Consider the following 24,998-nt stretch of genomic DNA (forward strand, 5'->3'; position numbering starts at 1 on the left):
AAGAGCCTTGAGTGAGAGACATGTGGTCCCTGATTTGGGGAAAGGGAGGGGGCGGCAGGTGGGCTCCCCAGGGAAACTTCCTGTGCCCCTGGAAGCTCTGAGGGTGGGAGAGGTGAGCATCCTGGGAGGGTCTCCAAGAAAGATGCGACTGAACTGTTTGCGGGGGGGTTAATCAGGTCCTCGAGTCCAATCGGTCGCTGCTCTCGTCCTCTTGGCCGGCTTTTCCCCGCAGAGGGCTCTTGCCGGCCGCGTCTTCCGGGAAGCTGGGGCTGTGTGAGGTGCGCTGAGCGTAGGCTTACCGAGGGCGCGCGCAGAACACGGTTGCCCCTCGCTCCCTTCGCGGCCGGGTGCGGGAGAACGCGAGGAGTGACCCTAAACCTGTCGCCGGGCTTCACCTTGACGGTTGCGCACCATCCGCCTCCGGCCCGCTGCCCCGTGGGCCAGAGGCCGCGCGTCCTCCAACCCCCTTTCCCGCAGAGGGCGCGCGGGATCCTACGCCGATCCAGGCCGGGTTTTGCGGCGGCAAGCGAATGTGCTGATCTCTCATCTGCCCTTCTCCGCACAGTTGGCGGCGGGAGATCATGGTGCTGGACGAACTGTGGACCGAGCTCCCTGGCGCCTCAGTGGCTGCCCTGGCCTGCTGCTTCGTTGCAGCGGCCGTGGCCCTGCGCTGGTCAAGTCGTCAGCCGGCGCGGGACGCGGGGGCCAGGGCACGACGCAAACAGCGGGCGGCTCTGGAGACCATGGATAAGTCGGCGCAGCGCTTCCGCCTCCAGGTGACCGCTCGGGTCCCGTGGTGTGTGTGGGGAGGCACAGGGTGGGGTATCCCTAGCAGCATTTTCAGCCGCACTGGCGCGCGGAGGGGCAGGTGGAGGGCCGCGCAGGTTTTACGTTCGGAACCTCTCTTTGCCCTAATACATTCCATACTCTTTCTGAGGTAGAGCCGAGGGGAGGCTGGGAGACCAAAGGCCATCGCTGCACTGGGTCAAAGAGAGAGGAACTTTGCTCGGTGCCAAAGAATTTCAAGACTTTCATTCATTTATTTATTTATTTTTAAAATGTTTATTATTGAGAGACAGAGAGACAGAGCATGAACATGGGAGGGGCAGAGAGAGGGGAGACACCGAATCTGAAGCAGGCTCCAGGCTCTGAGCTATCAGCACAGAGCCCCAAGCAGGGCTTGAACTCACAAACTGAGCCCAAGTAGGATGCCCAACCGACTGAGCCACCCAGGTGCCCCTCAAGACTTTTAGAAAGCTAAAATGCAAGCATGAGAACCAATATGATGCTCAGGTTAAGACTTTGTAATCACAGAGTCATGGCCAAGGGAAGCCTCATAGTTTAAAGTCATTGATTTGTGCGTGATGATACTAAGAGAGAGCCAGAAAAGGACTTGCCCAAGTGCAAAGGGGGCTGGGCTGGAATAGAAGTCTCCCCAGCTTCTGCTCTAACCCCTTACAGGCCCCTCTCCTTAAGCAAGTGTAATTCCAGCCCTTCCCTGGGTGAGCTGTCAACAAGCTTTTCTCATTCTGGTTCAGCTCAGTGTGTGCATAGGTGCTGGGGAGGGGCCTAGAAGATGAGGCTTTCGCTCAAGGTGTTTGAGACGCTGGACCCAGTTAGAAGTCAAAATGATAAATTCTGGGAGAAGCTCTTATGTACTGTGAGAGGAAAAACTTGCCACGATTGTTTGTGAGGCTTTGTGTTTGATAGGATTCAGATCTGGCAGGTCGGAAAGCATTCCAGGTGACTGGGGACACAGCAGGTGTCAGGAGGATGTGCCTAGGTGGGAGTCAGGGAGGGAGTCATAGAAAATTGCTTTTAGCAGATGCTGTGATTTTAGAGTTGGGTGCAGAGCTGGAACTAGAACCTACACGCCCAGTGGTACTCTCCAGCCTCATTTCAGTGGAGGAGAGCAGGGAGGGGATATTAGGTAGGGAGACCAGGTCTTAGGATGCCAGGCCCAGGGTGCAGCCTTGATCACGGTGTCTTTTGGCCGGTATGGATTTACTCCACACCATTTCTGGGCCAGGATATATCATATTTATTTATTTGTTGAAATAAATATGTATCTGGTTCCAGCCTCTATTCATCAAGCTTGCTGAAAAGCCCACCATCAGTCAGTTTTTAGATGTTCGGTCCACACTGGCCACTGACCCTACCTGAGCACAAGTTCTTCACTGCCTAAGTCCTCCTTCTCTGGCTGAGTTCCAAGGTGCCCCACTCAGGGATCCTTGCAGTGACACCCGGCTCACCCTGGAGGCCTTCAGCTGCTCCTGAGGCCCGAGTTCTTTAGCAATAGCCCGAACTGCAGCCAGCTGGCAAGAACTGTGCAGGGGCAGCTTCAGCAGTCTGCCCACTGTTCCTGCCTACTGAACTCCCCTCCCAGTCACAAGACACCCACCTGCTGGCAGGGGTGCGACATGGTAGAAGGGTAGGTCTTCCTCACCTCAGCTCCAAACACCAGCATCTATACAGGTCCCCTCTGGAGCAACCGCCTTTCATTATTTTTTTAGAACCAGATCTTCCAGGGGCACATGGGTGGCTCAGTCAGTTAAGGGTCAGACTCCTGATTTCAGCTCAGGTCATGATCTCCTGGTTTGTGGGATTGAGCCCCGCATCGGCCTCTGTGCTGATAGTGTGGAGCCTGCTTGGGATTCTCTCCTTCTCTCTATGCTCCTCCCCTGCTTGTTCTCTGTCTCTCGAAATAAATAAATAAACATTAAAAAAAAAAAGAGAATAACCAAAATTTCCAGGGTAGAGGTTATGGGCCTGAAATACAAAAAGCTGTTTACATACCCTCCCTGGGGCAAGAGAGCCTGGTGTCAGAACACCAAAGCCTGGCTCTTCTAAGTGGGTAAAGAGCGAAATGTACACTATGATTTTCCAGTGACTGTGGAGGAGAAAAGGAGAAGTATCTCAGGAGTCTCATTTGAGCAGTCAGCAAGGGTCTTGATAACAGTAACTCTGAAAGGCCTTGGGGGCAGTTAAGAAGTAGGTGGTTTAGCTGAACTCAATCCCTTGGAACCTTGGGATGAGCTCCTTCCTCTCTCCTGCCCCTAAGGTGCCTTTCTGCTTGGCTCTGGAGTCTCTGGATGATGGGAATGTGGGTTTTGAGGCTGTATAAGCAGCCTTTCTTCTGGGGCTTTTTCAGGCCTGCCCCGAATAGTAAGGGGCAGTGAGGTAAGCAGGGCCCTGGGCAGGCCCCAGGGGAATACAGCAGCAGGTAGTACAGCTCCAGCCTGATAGACTCCTGACAAAGCTAGCTGGGAGCCTAGATACCACCAGTGTTCCCAGGCATTTCTGGAGGAGGGGGAATCCTAATCACCTCCAGAATCATCACAAAATGGTTCACTTCTCTCGACTAAAGAGCAACTGGAGAGTGAGGCCTGTTTCTGGTAATTCTCTGTTGACCACGTGAGGCTTAACCTGTAATGACTCTTGGCCCACTTTTTTCCCACCCTGCCCCCTGAATGAGTGTCAATATCCTTTCTAGACTGAATAGAAGAACTACCATCAATAGAATCTTATGGCTGGAAAAGATAAGCCAGAACACCTGCTCATGCCTCTGTGCCTTTGCACTTGTGGTCTTACCCCAAAACAAATCTCTTACAACCCCTTTTGCCAGAATTCCACTGGTCTTAACAAATGCCACTTCCTTCAACTGGATCTGATGTGTGGTTCCATCTCCTGGCCTTCTCCAAGCCCAGCTTGAAACCTGACTTTAAAACAAAATGATTCAGTAGATGAGTTGAGGGTGAATGTAGTTTTTGTTGAGACCACTATCGGTGGCCTGTGTGACCAAATGGAAAAGATATCTTGAAATAGAACAAAGGTGATAAAAACCATGAGGGAAACTAAAAAAGACACGGAGGATAATGTAGGACAGCTGAAATTAGGACAGTAGGGGACTCAAGGAGAGACAGCTGGAGGAGGGGCAGTGATTCAATGATAGCTATAGTATCCCTCCCTTGAGAAAGAATATGCTACTAGGTGGCCGAATGCTTAGTTACAACTTATTTGTACACTTCCCTGCATTCTCCGTACAAATTTATTTTCCCCTGTGTTTGTAGAGTGGCCTCCTGGAGGTGCAGACTTTCTTTGGTGTCTTGTGAAAGAAAAAATGTCTCAGCTGCCTGATAACTAGTTGAAGATTTAAAAATAGCTGTTAGCGGTGCTGTCATCAGCTGTCAACATGGAAGAACATAGGACAGAATTAAAATTTGTGCTAATTTTTTTAAAAATGGAGAGAACCTGCTGATAGCTTCAAGCTGAGGCTCACAGGGACTTTGTGGCACCTTGTAGCAAGGTGGGAAATGGTGGTGACCACACTCTCAGTGGCAAGTCTCCTAGTGTGGTGGGCTCTCAGCTAATTTTTACTTTCTTCCCCATACTCTTAGGCATTTTTTTTCCTATAATGAGTGCACTTATGTAATCAGAAAAAAAAAATAAAGCAATCTTGCTATTTTCAACTCGAAGCGAGAAAGGCAAGGTGTAGTAAGTGCTGTGTATATAGCATAGTCCTTTTGTACAAAAATAGAATATATGAAAACAATTACATACATGGTGAGCTTTTCATAAACTTTTTTTTCCCTGTGAGTTTTCATTAGAAACCATTAACTATGGTTTCCTTTTCAGAGAGGGACTGGGCAGGGTGGTCCCAGGGGTAGGGTATGAATGTTCATTTTCATTTTGTGTATGTATGTGTGTATATATATATATATATATATATATATATATATATATATATATATTTTTTTTTTTTTTTTTCTGGCTGAAAGAGAACTTTTTGTTACTTTTAAATGTACGGAAAACTACAGCGTCTACTTAGCCCAGTTTGGTGGCCAGTGCTTTAGCCTTTGTCTTTTCTAGCTTGGCAATGTGAGCCACCGACTCTGGACCCAGGACGTTGCCTCCCAAGTGGCAGTGGATCTCATCATATCTGTCATTGTAATTGGTCCCGATGGCTTCCACCAGCTTAGTCAGAGCTCCTCTGTCTTCCAAGTTAACCTGTGTGAGGGTGACAGTGGTGCAGGTCTTCCTGTGGACCAGATGCTCCACCTGGCCTTCCCCTTGATGATGCAGTGGGGAACTCCCATCTTACAACACAGGGCCGGCAGGAAGACAACCAGCTGAATGGGATCCACATCATGTGCCATCACTACCAGCTGAGCCTTCTTGTTTTCGGCCAAGATGGTGACACATGAACCCCCGCTCGAAGGACAGGCGGCCTCTTAGTGGGGACATCCCCTTTGCCGGCAGCTTTCTTCTCAGCCTGGACCAACAATCTCTGCTTCTTTTCTTGCTTTGTCTCTGGTCTGTACCTGTGGGCCAGCTTGAGCAGCTGAGGAGCCGTTTGGCAGTCTAAGGCCTGGGTGAACTGGTTAACTGCAGGGGGCAATTTTAGATGCTTGTAGAGTAGTCTTTTGCCACTACAGCTGGATGTAGTGGGGCCATTTGACAAAGCAGGTGAGGTCCCTTTTGGACTGGATGTCCTGTCTGATCCCAAAATTCTTGGGCTTTTTCTCAAACGGGATTGACCACCTTCTCGGCTTCCTGCTTCTTCAGAACAGTAGGGGCTGGGGCCATGAGTATTATATCTGTTTAACAAATTAAGAGAAGGGGGTAGAGTAGTGCCTGGGTGGCTCAGTCAGTTAAGCATCCGACTTCAGCTCAGGTCATGATCTCACGGTTTGTGGGTTCAAGCCCCTCATTGGTCTCTGTGCTGACAGCTCAGAGCCTGGAGCCTGCTTCGGATTCTGTGTCTCCCTCTCTCTCTGCCCCTCCCCTGCTCATGCTCTGTCTCTCTGATTCTCAAAAATGAATAAACGTTAAAAAAATTTTTTTAATAAAAAATAAATTAAAAAAAAAGAGAAGGGGGTAGAGTGTTCCTGCTGTTAACTCCGTGGTACAAAGGCTCTGTGGTGGGTGTGTATGGAGGGTGTGAGTAGGTGGTATCTCATGGAAGGATGTGGAGGAGTCTGACAGGAACACAGCCTGGAAGCACTTCCTGGAGCACCTCTGGAGCTTGTGGTGTGACAGAGACCTTAAGGAGCAGCCAGTCCTGCTTTGCACTGGCTGGCCTGGCAGGAAGGGTGGGTAGATGGCTTGGGCTTGATAACCGCTAAGGTGGCCCTGTGTGATCCAGGAAAGAAAGGATGGACAGGATGACTAATTGGATCTGGATGCGGGGGAGAGGGGGACGGAAGGGCCCTGGCCTGTTCTTGCACTCTAACACCTGGATGGACTCAGCCCTTCCCTGCACAAGGGTACGTGGAACAGGAGACGGTGGAAAGTGGGGGAGCAGCGAGCTCAGGGAGAAGGACACAAGGGTGGGCGGCAATGGGAATAGCCCCTGAGCACCAGAGCTCAGTTGGGTCAGGCTGGGTGGAGGGTCAGGAGGCTGTGGGTTACGTGGAGAGCCTGGAGTGGAAGCCATGAGAAGGATTCACTTCTCCCAGCATCAGGGAGGGAAGAAGAGGTACCCAGAAGAACGTGTCTCTTCCCACATCTGGCTCCTTCTCATCCTTCACATCACACAAAGAATGTCACCTCCTCAGAGAGGCCTGACCATCCCGTCTGAGTCAGTCGTCTCTTATTTCCATCACAGCAGGTGTTCTTGTGTTCTCATACTTCCCATGATCTGTCCATTATTTGTTAACTTGTTTGTTTTCTCGAATGTAGGCTCTGAAAGCAGGGACTTGTCTGCCTTGGTTACGTCTAAATTCATAGCCCTTAACGTAGTCCCTGGCACATAGTAGGCACTCAGAACATGTTTGTTGACTAACTGAATAAATGGATGACAGAAGTAGCAGAGAAACGGGAGAAAAACCAGGGAGGGTAGTATCTCCATACCCACGAGGCAATTGAAGAGAGCTGGTGTGTGGTCTCAATAGCTTTGAATACCTCAGTGAGACATGGAGCAAATATCAGAGTGGAGTATCTCTTGGATTTGTCACCAGGAGGTCCCTGGTGACCTTGGCAAGAGCAGAGGAGAGTGGGGGTGGAAAGTGGTGGCTGTGATTCAGAGACCCTCTCTCTGACTGTGTTTACTAATTGCCTCAATACCTTTGAGGAGGGAGCAAGCTGGGTTTTCAGGCAAAGGCTGACCCCAGAGACTGGGAGCCTTCAAGGTCTGGCAGTCAGGTGTGCGATCAAATGTCCTTCCTCCTTCAGAGAGCTCTTCTCTGACCACCCTCTACCTTCCTGTGTGCCACCCACTCACCACACCAGGTTTTATTTTCTTCAAGTTATTTCTTGCTATCTCAAATTCTTGTTTACTTATTAATTACATGCTTGCTTCCCAAAGCATGGACGTGCCTTTTTTGTTCACTGTTGGATCCCCAGGCCTCGTATGGTGCTTGGTAATACGTATCTGGAATGAATGAAAAACTCCTCTCTTTTAGGTGTGAGCCTCTAGCTACAGCCCCAACCACCCAGGATAGTGTCTTCTTTTTCTCATCTCCCTTGCCAGGGATTGAGTGGTTAGGTGCAGGTGGACAGCCAGTGGACAGCCTATGCTGAGTGGGCGGAGAACTATAGTTTACCTGTATGGTCCTAGGTGATGCACTTAGCCACTTGGTGCCTTAATTCCTTCCTTCCTTCCTTCCTTCCTTCCTTCCTTCCTTCCTTCCTTCCTTCCTCCCTTTTTTTTTTTTTAAGTTTATTTATTATTTATTTTGAGAGAGACAGAGACAGAGTGAGGGAGGGGCAGAGAGGGAGGGAGACAGAGAATCCCAAGTAGGCTCCGCCCTGCCAGCATGGAGCCTGACACAGGGCTGGAACTCATGGAACTCACAAAACCATGAGATCATGACCTGAGCCGAAACCAAGAGTCAGACGCTTATACCGACTGAGCCACTTAGGCGCTCCGGTGCCTCAGTTTCTTTATCTGTGCAATGGGAATGGTAGCAAGATTTAGTCAGAACAGAGTGCAGCAGCATGGTGCAGTTGGCAGCTGTCAGTGGTGGTAGTTCGTAATGGTTTAATAATCATACTGGGCATGGCCTCTCCCAGAGCACCCCCTCTGATAACCTCCTAGAAGAGGTCTATCTGTCCTGTCCATAGGTGACAAGTGCCTGCCTAGGCTGGGCCACAGTTTCTGGTCTCAGAGCTGCAGGTGGGCATGTCTGTCGTGGATTGGCATGTGACAATTAGCATCTGCTTTGGCAGGTGTGGGGACTTAGGGGCATGGGCCACAAGTGTCAGCTGTAGGCACTTGATGCCTGTGGGGTAAGGGGGTACTTATCTGAGGTGTCTCCCCAGAACCCCGACCTGGACTCAGAGGCACTGCTGGCCCTGCCCCTGACTCAGCTGGTGCAGAAGTTACACCGAGGGGAGCTGTCCCCGGAGGCTGCACTCTTCACCTACGTGGGAAAGGTAAGGTCCCAGGCTGGGGATTGCTGGATCCTCCCTCTCTCTGCAAAGGCTGGGGGGAAAACCTGGCCTGGAGTTACTCTCTCTGGGGACCAGGGTGGGGGCCACAGTGCCAGGGGCTGCCAGGAGCTGCGTGCATGAGAAAAGAGAGAGAGAGAGAGAGAGAGAGAGAGAGAGAGAGAGAGAGACTGAGAGAGAGGGAGAGGCAGGCTGACTTTGTGTGTGTGTTGGTGAGAGGGCAACACTGAGCATCTTGTCTTAGCTAAAAGCCTGGCTTTCAGCCCAGACTTCCCTCTCGCTCCCGCCTCCACCCCATCCGTCACCAAGTGTGGTCTGTTCTCTTTCTATAGCTCTCTCTGGCCCATCCCTGGTCTGCCACCACCATCTCCCTCCATGGTGGGGCCCCAGCCTCCTGGCCAGATTCCCTCTCAGGTCTCCAGTTCTTTAGATTCTGCTCTTCTGCTCCTCTTCAGTCTCTGGCATCCTGTCTGGTCAAGGCCTTCCAGAGTGTGGGCATCAATAGCTCAGCTGCCTACGGTTCCCTGGCACCCAGAGCCTGCCACACTATTTACTGTGGGATTCCCTTTACCTGGAAGCCTCTTCTCCCTCTTCTCTTCTCCCTCTTCTCTTCTCCCTCTTCTTTGCCCCTCTTGGGGCAATAGGCACTGCTGGCTGAACCTTCATGGCTCAGAGAAAGAGGCTGTCTTCCAGGGAGCCTCTCCTGACCCTCCCCAGCCTGAGTTAGGGTTCCCTCTTCAGTGGTGTTTCTTTCTTTTCTTTTTTTAAATGTTTATTTATTTATTTTGAGAGAGAGAGAAAGAAGGAGGAGGAGGAGGAGGAGGAGGAGGAGGAGGAGGAGGAGGAGAAGGAGGAGGAGGAGGAGGAGAAGAAGAAGAAGAAGAAGAAGAAGAAGAAGAAGAAGAAGAAGAAGGAGGAGGAGGAGGAGTAATAGTAGGGAAGAGGAGCAGAGAGAGAGGGAGAGAGAATCCCAAGCAGGCTCCATGCTCAGCACGGAGCTTGATGTGGGGTTTGATCCCATGACTGAGATCATGACCTGAGCTGAAATCAAGAGTTGGATACTTAACCGACTGAGCCACCCGGGTGCCTCTCTTTCTAACATTCTAACACATTTTCTCATGGCGTCCTAGGGCTTGTCTTATCCTTCGCTTTCCCCTGTGGTTCCTTGTGGGCAGAGCTTGTCTCATTTGTCTTTGTACTTGGTGCTGAATACTTACTGGCTTTCGTACAGTAAGTGTTCAAGGAATGTGTTTGAAATGAAATGAAAGAAAAAGAATTGTGCTTTGTGAGTTGACTTGTGTGTAATTTCTTGAAACAGAGTGTGTGACAGTGGGTATGACCACTAGGCAGGTGGACATGCATGCCGGGTGACTGATGGGTGTGTGACAGTGGTGTGAGTGACTGCAGCAGAGAGTGAGGGAGATTGGCTATATGGGGAGAGAAGACTGTGTGCAGACCCCCGCACTGACTGTGCCGGGAGGACACAGGCGGTTTTGACAGACTGTGCTGCGTCTCCTCTGTCAATGCCCCTGAAAAGTTGCTGCCCTTCGTAATCACCCACAAGTGAGCATTCTCGTCACAGATTGGCCCCTTCCCTGCCTGCCTTGGGTAGCCTGGAGACCGATTTCATGTGCTAAGTTGTGGCAATGGGACCCACACCCATTTTCCTCAGATGTTTCACAGGGACAGGAGTATTTACTGAAAGCTGTGTATCATTTTCCCCTGGTCTATCTCTCCCCTAGGGCCTTGTGGAATGTGGTTTGAGGGCTATGGAAAGACCCCATGGCAGATGGTCACTGTTAGTGCATTGTTCCTTTTAGGCAGGCTTCCATCCCTTTAAGTGATTGGTATTAGTCACTCCTCTATGTGACTTCATTATCAGATTCAAGAGTTTCTGGGAAAGGGGAGGGTTAGCTGGGGCAGGTGTGGGCCAGGCCTGGGGTAGGAGAGAGCATGCTGGCCTCTGGGAGGCTGGAACCTGGCTCTAGTCCTGCTCTGTGCTGACTCCCGGTGTGGGCTGAGATGGGGATCTGCCCCTATCTGGTTCCTCCTGACTGCTTCACAGGCAGAGATATAGCTTAGGGGAGGAGGTGGAGCGGCAGGAGGTCATCTTCCTCCCAGCTCATCCCCTCTGGGGAGCATCTGAGGCCAGTGTCTTGCTCCTTTGCTTGCCTTGTTTGTGCCCTGGCCCTGGAGTTACTCTTTCTGTCTTTGGGTTGAGGCCAGAGACTGCCAGGGTGAGGTTGGGACTAGAGGTCCCCAGTGAGATGGATGATGGGCCCTAAGTTATTCTCTGCCCTCCTGGCTCTGGGCCACGTTGCTGGTTTTTCCCTGGGTATACTTTAAAAGGCCAATTTCATGTTACGTATATTCTACCACAATTTTTTTTTTTTTTAAAGGCCAATCTCACTTTGCCTTGTGTCCATTTCTCCCTCTTCCAGGCCTGGGAAGTAAACAAAGAGACCAACTGTGTGACCACCTACCTGGCAGACTGTGAGACTCAGCTGTCCCAGGCCCCAAAGCGGGGCCTGCTCTATGGAGTCCCTGTGAGCCTCAAGGAGTGCTTCAGCTACAAGGTATGCCCTTGCCTCACATCAGGCTTCAACCCCCACCCCTGCCCCTGCCAGCCAGCTCTGCATCCTGGGTTACGCTGGGCCCTCAGAGAAGTATCAGGTCCAGAGGCCTTGAGAGGGACCATGGGTGTGCTCTGCCTTGGCCTGTGAGATGGCGGTAAGAGTGGACCCTCTGCTGAAGGGCCCCTGATCCATCAGCTGTACACCTCTTGGCACCTATCCCTCCCTCTAGGGCCAGGACTCAACACTGGGCTTGAGCCTGAACGAGAGCATGCCTGCAGAGTGTGACAGTGTGGTGGTGCAGGTGCTGAAGCTACAGGGTGCTGTGCCCTTCGTGCACACCAACATCCCTCAGTCCATGTTCAGGTTGGATTGGGTGCCGGGTGGGGGCAGGGGCATTGGCACCAGTGTGACCTGAGCTGACCCTTTCTTGCTTCCCCCAGCTATGACTGCAGTAATCCCCTCTTTGGCCAGACCTTGAACCCACTGAAGTCCTCTAAGAGCCCAGGTGGTTCCTCTGGGGGTGAAGGGGCCCTCATTGCAGGTGGAGGCTCCCCCCTGGGCTTAGGTACTGACATCGGAGGCAGTATCCGCCTTCCCTCCTCCTTCTGTGGCATCTGTGGCCTCAAGCCCACGGGAAACCGCATCAGGTATGGTGTGGGTGGTGGGTGGAGGGAGCTCTTGGATCTCTTGCTCTATGATCTTGGCCTAGCTCTCAACCTCTCTAGGCCCCAGGCAGGTTTTCCCTCACTCTGGGGTTTTCCTGGGAGGGAATGTCACAGCACCATTGGTGTTGGTTCCTACTTTCTAAAGTGGTGAGAGTTCTAAGCTGCTGTATGGGTTTGAGGTTGGGCAGAGGGTGACCATTTCCTGTTTCCAACATTTTGTGTTTCTTATCCAGCAAGAGTGGCCTGAAGGGCTGTGTCTATGGACAGGTAGCAGGTGAGGTCTGGGGTTCCCTCAGTGCCCTGGTGGAGGGGGGTCTCCTGATCCAGTTCTACCCTGCATCTCCTGGGGGCAGTGTTTGGCTGCCAGGCTGGTCTAGGTGGGAGTTCCTACTTCCATGTCTCTGCTCACACTCCTAGGCCATGTCCCAGCCCTTGCTTGTGCCCCAGAGCCCATTAGGGTAGGGTGATCTTTTTCCTTCCCCTCCCTGCCCCACAGTGCAAATGTCAGTCGGCCCCATGGCCCAGGATGTGGAAAGCCTGGCACTGTGCCTGCGAGCGCTACTGTGTGAGGACATGTTCCGCTTGGATGCTGCCGTGCCCCCCCTGCCCTTCAAGGAGGAGGTGAGCAGGGTTGGGGGGCATGGGGTTGAATTTGGTTATCACTGGTGCTCCTGAGCCCAGAGAGCAGCCCCTTGGCATTGTGGATAGGGCTTGCACCCTCAAGGGTCTGCAGCCAGGGTCAGCTGCTTCTCTGCAGTCAGCCACCAGATGGAGCTCTTGCCTGCATGTGGAGACCCTGAGGCTTCCAAACTGGCCTGGTGGGGTGGGGCCTCTGCTGAGGAAAGTCCCCCTCTTCTGGCCCCAGCCTCTTCTGCAGTCATTGAGAAACAGGAGACGCATCTCAGAGAACAACTTGAGGGAGAACTTGGGTGTTTCTTGGTAGGCAGAATATCTGGACTTGGTGGGGTGAGTTCCCGCTCCTTGGCAGAAGATATTCTAACAACCCAGTGGTTCATGAACCCCTTTCTGAAAGGGAGGAAAGGAGGAGGTGAGGTCCCTTTTATGAGGTCTGGAACAAATTATCATGGGAGCCAGGACTTGCATTCTTGAAACAGGCAGTGGAGGGCCTTGGCTCAGGATGCCTGGGTTCTGGACCTAGTGTTGTCAGTATGTACTGGGCCTGTTTGCCCGTCTTCCTATCAAAACCTGAAGCCTCAGTTTCATCATATGACCAGTGGGAACCCTCATCCTTGCTGGGCCCCTCCTGCAGAGTCATTGTGAAGGTGTTTTGTGAAAGGGTCAGAGGCAGAAAGGGCTGGCCTCTCAGACAGTCATTTTCCAGGGATCCAGGCTGCAGCTTCTCAGCTGTGTTTGGGGCTGAGTAGCTTCAAAGATCCCTGGGAGCCCTACTTTGGGCTGCCCTCTCTTGACCTGATTCTGACTCCTGTGTTTGCCCCCAGGTCTACACAAGCTCTCAGCCCCTGCGTGTGGGGTATTATGAGACCGACAACTATACCACACCAACCCCGGCCATGAAGCGGGCCCTGCTGGAGACGAAGCAGAGCCTGGAGGCTGCTGGCCACACGGTATGGCTGTGGGAACCTGGAAGTCCTGGTGTGGCCCCTCCTTCGGGAAACCTTCCTGGTACCCATGGCTGCTGCCTGTCCCTGGCATCCTCTCACCCTGATTATTCTGTGGTTGGGATGGGAACTATGTTCCTGCGGGACCATAGATAGAGGGCTGATCGTATTAATTAGGTTAAGTGATTGGTGATGAACTCAGCCCTGTGCTGGGGATGTGTGAGTGCTATATGGGAGGCTCTCATCAACTACAAACAATGGTGCACAGCTGTCCAGAGATTCCCACCATCCCAGGGTGGTGAGCCAATGGGTTTTACTCTGCTTATCTGAGACAAGTTAGTTCATGTATGGCTTGGCTTGACTTCTCTCATGGTAATGCATTTTAAGGGAGTTTTCATGGATCAGTAAGGCTGCCTTTGTGGCTCCAGGGGGGTGCTACCATGCAGGCAGGATTGGTCCAGCCCATCCTCAGGGCCGCCTGGGAAGCATGGGGGTTGTGGGAGTCAAGGGTTTTTAGGTGTGGGGGCCTTATACTCCTTAATCTTGCAGCTGATCCCCTTCCTGCCAAGCAATATACCCTATGCTCTGGAGATCCTCTCAACAGGTGGGCTGTTCAGTGATGGTGGCCACAGCTTCCTACAGAACTTGTGAGTGATGTGGACTTTGGGGTCTGGGGTGGGGACATTAGACCCAGAGAGAGCAATGGGTTCTGTTACTCCCAGTGTGGGCCAATCTGGCAGAAGATGGGGGGCAGGCCTCAGCTGAACACAAAGAAGCTCTGAGCATTCTGGGCAGGGACCTCTCTGGCCCTCTAATTGTGCAGACTGAGCCTGGAGATCCTTTGCCAGGGAGACTTTAGAAAGGTACCAGCTCAAGGGGAGGCTGGATTGAGCAGAGCTTAATTGATGGGAGCTCATTGGGAGGTAGGAGGTGGGCAGGGGAGTTGCTTGTCTATTTGGGGAAGATTGGGAGACAAGGGCAGGATGAAGCAGGAAGGGAGACATCTAGACATCATGCTGTGACTCCAGGCTCTTCTGACTTGAGCCAAGTCTGCCTTTTCAGTAGTTTTCTCTTCTGTAGAGTAGGAGTGGGTGGGTTGGGCCAGGCCTACTTTAAGGGACTTTATTTTTTATTTTTTATTTATTTTTGAGACAGAGACAGAGCATGAATGGGGGAGGGTCAGAGAGAGAGGGAGACACAGAATCCGAAGCAGGCTCCCGGCTCTGGGCTGTTAGCACAGAGCCTGACTTGGGGCTCGAACTCATGGACCATGAGATCATGACCTGAGCTGAAGTCGGACGCTTAACCGACTGAGCCACCCAGGCACCCCACTACTTTAAGGGACTTTAAAAAAAATTTTTTTTTCCAACGTTTATTTATTTTTGGGACAGAGAGAGACAGAGCATGAACGGGGGAGGGGCAGAGAGAGAGGGAGACACAGAATCGGAAACAGACTCCAGGCTCTGAGCCATCAGCCCAGAGCCCGACGCGGGGCTTGAACTCAGGGACCGTGAGATCGTGACCTGGCTGAAGTCGGATGCCTAACCGACTGCGCCACCCAGGCGCCCTTTAAGGGACTTTAAAGAGCTCATGTTTAGAGAAGGCTTTGGTCCTTAAGGGTTGATAGGAGTGGAAGATAGATCTGTGAAGGTGCCTCCTGGTCATGTGCCTGGGCTGACTGGACTTCCTCTCATAGCTGAGTATGGTCCAGGCTTCAGCAGAAGGGGCTGCCCCTCACTCTGGCCCTGGGAATGAACCCTTAGGATCAGCCTCCTGAGACCTTTCCCTGAACTCTAGAGCTAGAGACAGCCTCAGAAACAAGAGTCATGGCGGCTCCACTTGTACCTCTAGGCTGGCATCAGCATTTACAGGGGATATTCTCAGTGCCTAGCCCTGGCCAGGGAGCTATTGCCCTCATTGAGTCCTTCTTGCTTTAAGCTGAGTTTGCCAGGGAGGGAGACACAGAGTCCTGCCTTGGGGAACTCCAGTGTGGAGTGGAGTCCAGGCATCACAGCGATCAGCAGAGACAAGTCATGTGTTTAAAAGGAGGCAGATAAGGGTGTCTGGCTGGCTCAGTCTGTAGAGCATCTCGGGGTTGCCTGGTCTCAGGGTTGTGGTTCTGAGCCCCATGTTGGGTGTAGAGATTAAAGAAAAAAAAAAAAAGAAAGAAAAATCTTTTAAAAAATAAATAAAAGGAGGCAGGTGAAGGGGTTGGAGACCAGTGGTTACCAGAGTCTGTTGAAGAGGGAGTCTAGAGGGTGTCACCGAAGAGATGACACTGAGTAGGGAGTGCTGGACTGGACCCAAGCCAGGAGGGAGGCCTGGGGAGGAAATGTTGAACTGGACCCTTTGTCTCCCAGCAAAGGTGATTTCGTGGACCCCTGCTTGGGAGACCTGATCTCAGTTCTGAAGATACCCAGGTGTTTGAAAGGACTGCTGGCTTTCCTGCTAAAGCCTCTGGTGAGGGCACAAGGAGTGGAGGGTTGGGGTGGGCTGGCAGGGGGCCTCTGGGGCTCTTCCCCTCTCGCCTTAGCCTCTCTTGGTTTGGGTGAGCATGGCCTCCTCTTCTCTCCAACCCCCACCCATACTCCTCTCCTCACCCCATGCCCTGCAATCTTCAGCCAGCCCGTGTGCTAAAAGAGGTGCTGACCACTCTCAACAATAGCCAAATTATGGAAAGAGCCTAAATGTCCATCAACTGATGGATGGATAAAGAAATTGTGGTTTATATACACAATGGAATACTATGTGGCAATGAGAAAGAATGAAATATGGCCTTTTGTAGCAACGTGGATGGAACTGGAGAGTGTGATGCTAAGTGAAATAAGCCATACAGAGAAAGACAGATACCATATGGTTTCACTCTTATGTGGATCTTGAGAAACTTAACAGAAACCCATGGGGGAGGGGAAGGAAAAAAAAAAAAAAGAGGTTAGAGTGGGAGAGAGCCAAAGCATAAGAGACTCTTAAAAACTGAGAACAAACTGAGGGTTGATGGGGGGTGGGAGGGAGGGGAGGGGGTGATGGGTATTGAGGAGGGCACCTTTTGGGATGAGCACTGGGTGTTGTATGGAAACCAATTTGACAATAAATTTCATATATTGAAAAAAAAATAAATAAAAGAGGTGCTGACCTGGGACCTGGGGGAAGGGACAGAGGGAAAAGAGGCACAGGTGGCTTGGCTGCACTCAGCCCAAAGCTGAGTCACTAACACTGTGTTTGTCCTTTGGCAGTTCCCAAGGATGGCAGCCTTTCTTGGCAGTATGAAGTCCCGGTAAGGACATTTCCTATGCCTAGATCCCACCCCGCTCTTCCCCTGACCTGGGGTTAAGTGGTTTCTGGCAGGAAGAGATGAGGGAAGTAGCTTCTGAGGTGGAAGTGGCCCAGCCAGGGTGGCAACCTCTGTGGCTTTCAATTTTTTTTTTTTCAACGTTTATTTATTTTTGGGACAGAGAGAGACAGAGCATGAACGGGGGAGGGGCAGAAAGAGACGGAGACACAGAATCGGAAACAGGCTCCAGGCTCTGAGCCATCAGCCCAGAGCCCGATGCGGGGCTCGAACTCACGGACCGCGAGATCGTGACCTGGCTGAAGTCGGACGCTTAACCGACTGCGCCACCCAGGCGCCCCACCTCTGTGGCTTTCAGATGGGACCTTGAAGTTTGCCTTCTCAGGGTCCAGGTCTGGCTAGAGAGGAGGAGCCTGAAAGGGATCACGGGAAGGATGGGTTGGAGAGGAGAAGACCTGGCTATGCATGGGTAGAAAGGACCAGGAAAGGAAGCATGTAGAGGCACAGGGGAGAGGGGGCTACTTGGGAACCTGTGAGAGACACTGCTCTTGGAGGTCTGACATGAACTGAGCTTCACTGGGTCCTGCCTGCCCCTTAGTGGCTCGGGTGGGAAAAGGGCATAAATGGCCTTATTTTTAGGCCCTGACATCCTCTGGACTTTCTCCTTCTCTCACTGCCAGGCATTTAGGACCTTTGGCAGCTCTGGCCTCTCTTGTGTACTAAGGGTAGTTGGGAATCAGGCCTAATGTGGTCCTGGCTGTGCTGTGAAGTCACTAAGTGGCATAGCCTAAGTCCCTCTTGGGGCCTGATTTTCTCAGCAGGACATGAACTTAGGGATTTGAAATTCTCCCTTGTATTGCATCTGTCTCAGAGCTCCCATAGTTGAGAAGCGCCCATGGAGGATTGAGATCTGCGGGGGGTGGGGTTGGGGGGGGGTGTTAGGAGTAGGAGTCTGATGTTGCAAATCCCCATGGCCAGTGACCTCGTTCCCTCTGCCTAGGTCGGCTGGAAAGCTCTGGGAACTGCAGTACAAGATTGAGGTAAGGTCAGAGCCCCTAGAGTGGAGCAGGGTGGGGGATGGGGTGGAGTTGGACACGACACCTACCAGTGGGCTCTCTTGGCCACTGGTCCCTCTGGTCCCCTGGAGTAGCCTGTCATTCCCCCTTTTGCTCCCTGGACTGGTCTGTGATCCTCACTTGCCTAGGTGCTCATCCTTAGGGGCTGGGTCAGTCAGCTCCTGTCCTGGCTGCCTCTTTGCCCCCACTGGTGCTGTCTGGCACTACGTGGCCCCACCCTGGCAGGAAAAATGATGTTTATGATTCGTGTGGGAGGTGGAGCAACTGATGCTGCCTGAGAGTGGCCATGCCTGTGTGCCCCAAGGACCTCCATCCCTTCCAGGCTTAGTCCAGATCCAGGGGCAGGTGCTGGGGCCCGAGCCACCCTGGCCACAGTCCCTTCATTAGAGAGTCCCTGTGATGGGCTGGGTCCGAGGGTTCCTGCTGGCATCCTCCCCAGGTGTACCGCAACTCTGTGATTGCCCAGTGGAGAGCACTGGACCTGGATGTGTTGCTCACCCCCATGCTGGGCCCTGCTCTGAACCTGAATGCTCCCGGCAGGGCCACAGGTGAGGCCTGCTGCCCCACCACACCCCTGACACTCCCACCTGCCTTTCCTCCTCTGGAAGTTCAGCCCAGTGCCCAGAAGGCTGCTGGGAAGTAGAAGAGGAGCCTTGGGGGAGGGCTACACCCCTTGGGGAGGGCCCTGCCCTTGGGGAGCTCACAGTCTGGCTGGAGAGATGGGAGTCATGTGGGATGTCCTGGGTGGGAATGAGCTCCCTGTTCACAGCACTACTGAAGTTGGAGATCTTGAGTTACAGAGTCTATGGTTTGGGGAGGTGGCGTTTAAAGTCCAGGTGGGATTTAGATAAGCCAAGAAAATAGGAACAACATTCCAGGTGGGGAAGCTTCATGGGCAAGGGCACAGGGCAAGCCCCAGCAGGCTCTCCAGCCTACCTTGAATCTGGATTCCTGAGCTTTGTCACTCACCTGAATCTCTGTGGCCCTGGGAGAGAGCCCCTCTCTGTCTGTGGAGGCAGGGTGCCATTTCCCAGGATGAAAGGCTGGGGTACAGAGAAGACAGTTGGCATTGAAGGTCGCCTGGCCTGCTGTAGCCGCTTGTGTTGTGTTTCAGCGGCTATCAGCTACACTCTGCTCTACAACTGCCTGGACTTCCCAGCGGGGGTGGTGCCTGTCACCACAGTGACCGCTGAGGACGAGGCTCAGATGGAACATTACAGGGGCTACTTTGGAGATATCTGGGACAAGACGCTACAGAAGGTGAGGCCACAGGGCCTGGCTTGGCCCCCAGGGTACCCCTTCCCCTGGACTCCCACCCGCACCCCAGTGCTGGCTGCTGTGAAGGAAGCAGCATAAGTGCATGTAGTCCTTGCCTACATTTTTTTCCTTTTCTTTTTTAAGTAAGCTCTACATCCAATCTGGGGCTCGAACTCATGACCCCAGGATCAAGAGTCACATACTCTACTGACTGAGCCAGCCAGGCACCCCCTTGCTCACCTTTCTTCATGCGAGACCCTGAAGGACAGCAGCCTGGCCCTGCCATGCTGCCCCTCCTCTCCAGCTGGGGTGCTTTCTGGTCCCTCGCGGGGTCTTGCCTCCTCTACCTCCCATCCTGATACCTGTGTCCCTCACAGGCCGTGAAGAAGAGCGTGGGGCTGCCCGTGGCCGTGCAGTGTGTGGCTCTGCCCTGGCAAGAAGAGTTGTGTCTGCGGTTCATGCGGGAGGTGGAGCGACTGATGACCCCTGAAAAGCAGCCATCCTGACTGCCACCCACTGGGCTCTGGGGACCTGAGATCCACTCGATCTGTGCCCAGCCTAGTCTGGGCACAGCTGCCACCCTGTGAGGAAATGTTCAGCCTGGGCCAGAGGCTTCCATGTACCCCTCCCCTGATCTTCTACAAGAAGCACAGACGCCCTGAGTCTGGACCTTGCCCCCCCTTCTGATCCCTCCCTCTGCCCTGACATGCCCACCACATGGCAGGCAGTGGGTGTGACATGGGCAAAAGCCCACTAACAGTCAAGAAATGTTTCTAGTCTGTATGCTCTCTGGCCATCATCATTGTCAGGGCATTGGGGGTTGAGCCCTACTCCAGCCCCGGCAATCTCATGGTTCCCATCCCCCACAGGAGGGACACAGGCTTCTCACCTCACCCATCCCCCTGTCCCCTCACTTAGACAAAGCCCTACTTTGCTAAGCATTGCCCTTCTCTTCTTCTTTCCTTTGCTCCTTCCCTCTCCAAGGATGCCCTTTCTGCTCCTCTACCATTAAATCCTTCGAGGCCCAGCTCAGATCCCTCTTTCCCAAGAAGGCCTTCCCTCCTTCCTCTGAGCCCTGGACTAGGTGGACTGTTTCTTCCCAGTCTGTCCTCTGTGGTGAGCATCTGTGGGTGGGTTTGCTTCCCTTAGTACGCTGGTTCTCCTTGACAGGAGGGACCCTAATGCTGTATCTTTGTCCTTGGTGGCCAGCAAAGGGCTGGGCATAGGGCAGCAGGGAGTCTGGAGGGCTGGCCCTGAGCTGGCTCTCTTGTGGGGAGGGGGCCCATAGGCCTCGAGAAGAGAGCATGAGACAAGGCGATCTGGTAGCACTCATAGGGCTGGCCAAGGACTGGATTGTTCTAGGAAGGCTTCCTGAAGGAGGAAGACATGTATTGAGTGTAGAAGGTTTCCAGAAGCTGAGATGGGGATGAGGACATCCGAGGGATAAGGAGCCACACACCCAAAAGACCACGATGAGTTTGGTAGATGGAGGTATTGAATGGGTACAGGAGAGGCAGCAGAGATACAGGTGGGGGCCAGATCAGGGTGGACTTTGGGGGTTAGTTCAGGAACTTGACTTCTGTCTCAAGGGCAATGGGGAGCTCTTAAAGGATCACACAGATGCAGCAAAGAGCACAGACTTGGGGGACAGAGCCTGGAGAGGGATAAGGAGGCTGCTTCATGATCCTAATCTGAGGAAGGGGGCCTGAGGCCTGAGCTAGGGCTGTGGCCTAGGGGTAGGCAGAGAGGTGGTTTGGGAATTGACAGTTGGGTTGGAAGTGAGCTGTCTCAGCTCAGTCTCACCTCTGCCCAATCTGCCAGCCCACCTTTTACAGGACTGTGTTGCCTGGCGGGTGGGCAACTAGTCTATGACTAGTCTGGGGACTTCCTGGCCCCGCTAAGCAGAGCTCACTCTTCCCTGGCCCCAGCTCTAACTCCCCTACTTACTGAAGAAGATGTTTCTGAGCCTAAGCCCTCAGGCCAGGCGGGTCCTAACCCTATCTGGCCCACTTCAGATTCTTTTCAGGGTAAGCTGCCTTCCCAAGGCTTCCTTCTCCACCCTGATTTTCCTACTTCTTTGGAGGGACTTTGCCTTCCAGGTTACATGGCCAGGGGCACCTCCACTGTCTGACAGTGGTATCCCTGCTCGGCCTGAGGCCTCACACTTCAAGACCAAAATCACATGGACATCCAGATTGGGACAGCCAGATACGTGCTGCACTTTGCCCAGATTCCTTGTAACTGCTGTGTCATTTTGCCTCATATCATCCCATAGAATCATCTGTGCCCTGGCCTGTATCCCTCCCTTGGCTTCTTCCTGCCCCATTTCTCTTTGGTTACTGATAAACTTGTGCTTTTAGACACAAGGCCACAGGGCGAGGGTGCCTGTCCTTTCCTTCACTGCTTCATTGATTCGCCCTTGGAGGCCAGTGTGGGTGCCCCTGCCTAACCCTGTGCTCAGTTCAAGCTTGACTCCCATCCTCCAGAGGCTCCAGGGCTTCTGGGGGTGGTTGGACATTAACACAAACACATCAGCAACCTGGGTGATCACTGCCTGGGGAAAGGTTAGACAAGGGTCAAATGCTGCTGAGGGGTGGGGGAGGTGGTCACCGCAGCCAGTGAATGTCCAGAGGTCCCAACCCACATAGATAGCTAGGTTGAGACGGTCAGGTAGTGCTGCATTTTTCCCCGATTCCGTGTAACTGCAGTGTCAGTTTGTCTCATATGGTTCCGTAAAACCACCTGCCTCCACTTTTCTCTTTGGTTACTGATATCCTTGTGCTTTTAGACCTGAGGCTGCAGGGAGGAGGCACCTGTCCTTCTATCCTTCACTGCTTCGTTGATTCACCCTTTGAGCCCCAGTGTGGCCCTTCCCAGCCTGTGCTCAGTGGTGTTGGAGCTCTACCAAGCTTGACTTCCATCCTCAAGAGGCTCCCGGGCTTGTGGGACATTAACTCTGGGGGTTGGACATTAACTCAAACATCTGCTCCTGGGTGATTAGGGCTCAGAGAAAGGTTAGACAAGGGGTAAATGCTGCCAAGGAGTGGGGAAGGTGGTCCCCGGGGCCAGTGAGTAGCCACTGGGTTCCATCTTCACTGCTACACTAGCTCTCTAGTCCATGCCACCTGCCTCTCATCTGGCAGTGCAGTAACCGAATGAGGCTTCCCTGCTTCCATCTGCACCTGGTCCCCAGTCCATTTTCCATGCAGTCACCAGTGGGAATGCTTTGAAAGTGTAAATCAGATTGAGTCACTTGCTTCAAGCCTTCTCATGGCTTCCCATCACACCCAGAATCAGAATAAAATCCAGTCTCCTCCTCGTGTCTTACAAGGCTCTGTGGGATAGGGCCCTTGCTTACCTCTCTAGCCTCATCTCGGGTGGCTCTTTTTTCTCATCCATTGTGCTCCAGTCACATGAGTACCTTTCTGTTTCTTGATCATCTCCAGCTGGTTCCTGTTGCAGAGCCTCTGTGTTATGCTGACTAGTTTCCCCTGCTTGGAACACTCAGCTCCAGTGTCACTTCCCTGATCACCCCCTTGTAAAACAGCTTGTCTGACCCTGTCTAATGGGTTACCCTTGGTACTTTGTAGCACTGATGCTATCTGGAATTATATGGTGGTTTTTTGTCTCCTCCACTCAAACAAGCTTCCTGAAAGCTGCACGTTGTCTTGCTCACCATTATCTTCTTGGCATGTGGAGTGGCACTTATAAGGTGCTTAATTCAGTGAATATCAAGTGAGCGTCTCCTAGGGACCAAGCAGTGTACTGGGTGCTGGCACTGCAGGGACTAGTGAGACAGACTAGATTCTTGTCCTCCTAGAGCTCACATTCTGGAGGGTGTTTGTTGAAAGAAAGGAGGAAGAGAGGCAGACGGGTGTGGTGGTGAAGACACTGAATATTTAATGCATGGAGTGCTATGGTGACTTTTGATCAGGGAAAAGAGAGAAGGGCAGTCTGAATGATACTTACCATATACCTACTATGAACCATCTACTTTCTGGGCACTTTATAGTCATCATGTCATTTAATCTTCCTATTAACCCTGTGGTGGGCATCTTTGTCCCCTTTTACAGAAAGGTCTACAGCTAGAAGTAAGGGAATTAGCATCAAAACCTGGGTTACTCTGTGTCAGAGCCTTGGCAGAGAGCTCTTCCTGATGCCCCATGATGCTGAGGCATGGAGGAGTGACAGCATAAGCCAGCCACCTCCTCCTTCCTATCTGACCACCAGTCCAGCAGCCTCAAGACCCTGGGCACCACATGGCTACTGTCTGTTCTCAGCCTTCTCCCCTCTCCCCAGGTCCAGACTGGTCTTCTCCAGTTGTCCTTCATATGGCAGTTGGGTGACCTTTCTTTCTTTTAAAAAAAAAAATTTTTTTTAAGTAAAGTTTATTTCTTTAGAGAGAAAGAAAGAGCAAAGGCAGGGGATGGTCAGAGAGGAGAGACAGAATCCTAAGCAGGCTCCACACCATCAGTGCAGAGCCCAATATGGGGCTCGAACTCATGAACAGGGAGATCATGACCTGAGCCGAGATCAAGAGTTGGACGCTTAACCAACTGTGCCACCCAGATGCTCCTGGGTGACCTTTCTAAACACAAATCTTATTATGTCTGAAACCTTTAGTATCACTTGTGTTCAGTCAGACTTCTGGCTGTGACCTATATGGTCTTGCCTGACCTGGCAAGTCTCCTTCCCATCCACATCCTAACCATGTAGGCCTCGGGTGGTGCTTGGGACACTGTGCACACCTCCACCTCCACACCTTTTGCTCACTGTACTTGCTGTTCCTGGAATGCTCTACTTCACATTTCCACCTACAGGTCTCCCACTTATCTGAGGTAAGGGTAGATTTTACAACTGGCAGGCTGAGTGGGAAGGGCTTCTTTGTGCTCCTGTTCATACTCTGAAGGACTCCATGTCTTAATAGATTCCAACATCTGTTAGGCTGTGGAGTCGATAACCCATTATCCCATTGGAAAAAGATGGGAATTCTTACTTCCATTTTATAGGTGGAGTAACAAGTTTAGAAAGGGTTGCTACTTTGTCCAGGGTCAAAGACTTAGAGAGACTTGAAGCCACATGCCAGCTCCAAACTTCATGTACTTTCTGCTTTTGTAACACAATTCCAAGAACATGGACGACACACCCTCAGGGTGGCAAGTTCTGGGCTAGGTGACCACAAACACTGGAGACAGAAGCAAGGTCCATGCGCTGTGCTCCTCTGCTAAGGTAGATTGACAGGAGGTCTGTCATGTCCCTTTCCACCTTCCCTTCCTCTCCCTGGGGTTGTGATATTGGAGTTTAGAACACTTAGTATACCTGTTATTTGTCCCTGTTAAGGCATCATCTTTTAGGTCATCCCAGGGCTCCAGCCTATTGAGAGTCTTTGGGATTTTCTTTTTTTAAGTTTATTTATTTTGAGGCAGGGGAAAGGTCAGAGAGTGGGGGAGAGAGGCTCTGCACTGGCATGGGGCTTGAACTCAGGAACTGCGAGATCATGACTTGAGATGAAATCAAGAGTCAGAAGCTTAACCAGCTGAGCCACCCAGGTGCCCTGAGAGCCTTTGGGATTCTGTTGGTCACTCTTTCTGCTCTCTCAACTTGCCCATCCACAAGTCTGAGCACAAGACCTCCTTAACTTCTAAGTCACCAATAAATATATTGATCAGATCAGGGCTGAGGAAGGACTCTGGGATGTATCACTGCAGGCCACTTGCCAGGGCATTCTGACCTGCTGCACCCTTAAGAGACAGCCACATAATCCAGTCCTGAGCCTTCCAGCCAACCTGGACTGCCCCCTGCTCCTTCCCCCAGTTTCCCACACATAAGTTTGGGAGTGGTGACCTGCGTGTCTTAGGTCGCTCGGGGTCAGGGCATGTGGGGTTTGCTCTTGTGTGTCCAGCACCCACCATGGTGCCTGGTACTCAGCAGGTACCTGGTAAAGGCTTGTTGAATGGAGGTTTGGATGACTCATTATTAGTGAACCCATTTTGCCCACCTGACTACTTCCTTCTCTTGTCCCCAACAGGAAACCTCCCAGCCAGTCCCCGCCCTCAGGCTTTCTCCCTTCACGTTCATCTTATCCACCACCATGACCTTCATTAGTGTTCATTAAGACAAATAACTCCCAGTCTATATTCCACCTGTGGCTTTCTGCAAATCCT

General features: G+C 52.2%; 1 protein-coding gene across 2 annotated transcripts; it reads left to right on the forward strand.

The window, feature by feature from the left end:
* Positions 1-271: 271 nt before the first annotated feature.
* Positions 272-21,200, forward strand: FAAH (fatty acid amide hydrolase). 2 transcript variants are annotated; one of them, XM_045477214.1, is made up of 15 exons: positions 273-776; positions 8,263-8,376; positions 10,833-10,967; positions 11,197-11,330; positions 11,408-11,614; positions 11,866-11,906; positions 12,129-12,253; positions 13,093-13,218; positions 13,762-13,859; positions 15,573-15,672; positions 16,446-16,486; positions 17,502-17,541; positions 18,017-18,125; positions 18,692-18,837; positions 19,212-21,200. In XM_045477214.1, exons 1-15 carry the CDS (start codon positions 582-584, stop codon positions 19,338-19,340), a joined length of 1,740 nt encoding a protein of 579 aa, XP_045333170.1. In that variant the 5' UTR covers positions 273-581; the 3' UTR covers positions 19,341-21,200. The 2 variants fall into 2 exon arrangements, with proteins under 2 accessions (XP_045333171.1, XP_045333170.1); XM_045477215.1 differs by lacking the exon at positions 8,263-8,376 and having other exon boundaries at positions 272-776.
* Positions 21,201-24,998: the final 3,798 nt, after the last annotated feature.

Source organism: Leopardus geoffroyi, chromosome C1 (assembly GCF_018350155.1).
Source record: "Leopardus geoffroyi isolate Oge1 chromosome C1, O.geoffroyi_Oge1_pat1.0, whole genome shotgun sequence".
NCBI lineage: Eukaryota > Metazoa > Chordata > Mammalia > Carnivora > Felidae > Leopardus > Leopardus geoffroyi.

What these genes read in the sequence shown, in the direction of transcription:
- FAAH (XM_045477214.1), top strand. Translation starts at nt 582, where the DNA reads ATGGTGCTGGACGAACTGTGGACCGAGCTCCCTGGCGCCTCAGTGGCT. An exon ending in CGCAGCGCTTCCGCCTCCAG is followed by an intron (nt 777 to 8,262) that starts GTGACCGCTCGG and finishes GTGTCTCCCCAG; the next exon opens with AACCCCGACCTGGACTCAGA. An exon ending in CCCTGCCCTTCAAGGAGGAG is followed by an intron (nt 12,254 to 13,092) that starts GTGAGCAGGGTT and finishes GTTTGCCCCCAG; the next exon opens with GTCTACACAAGCTCTCAGCC.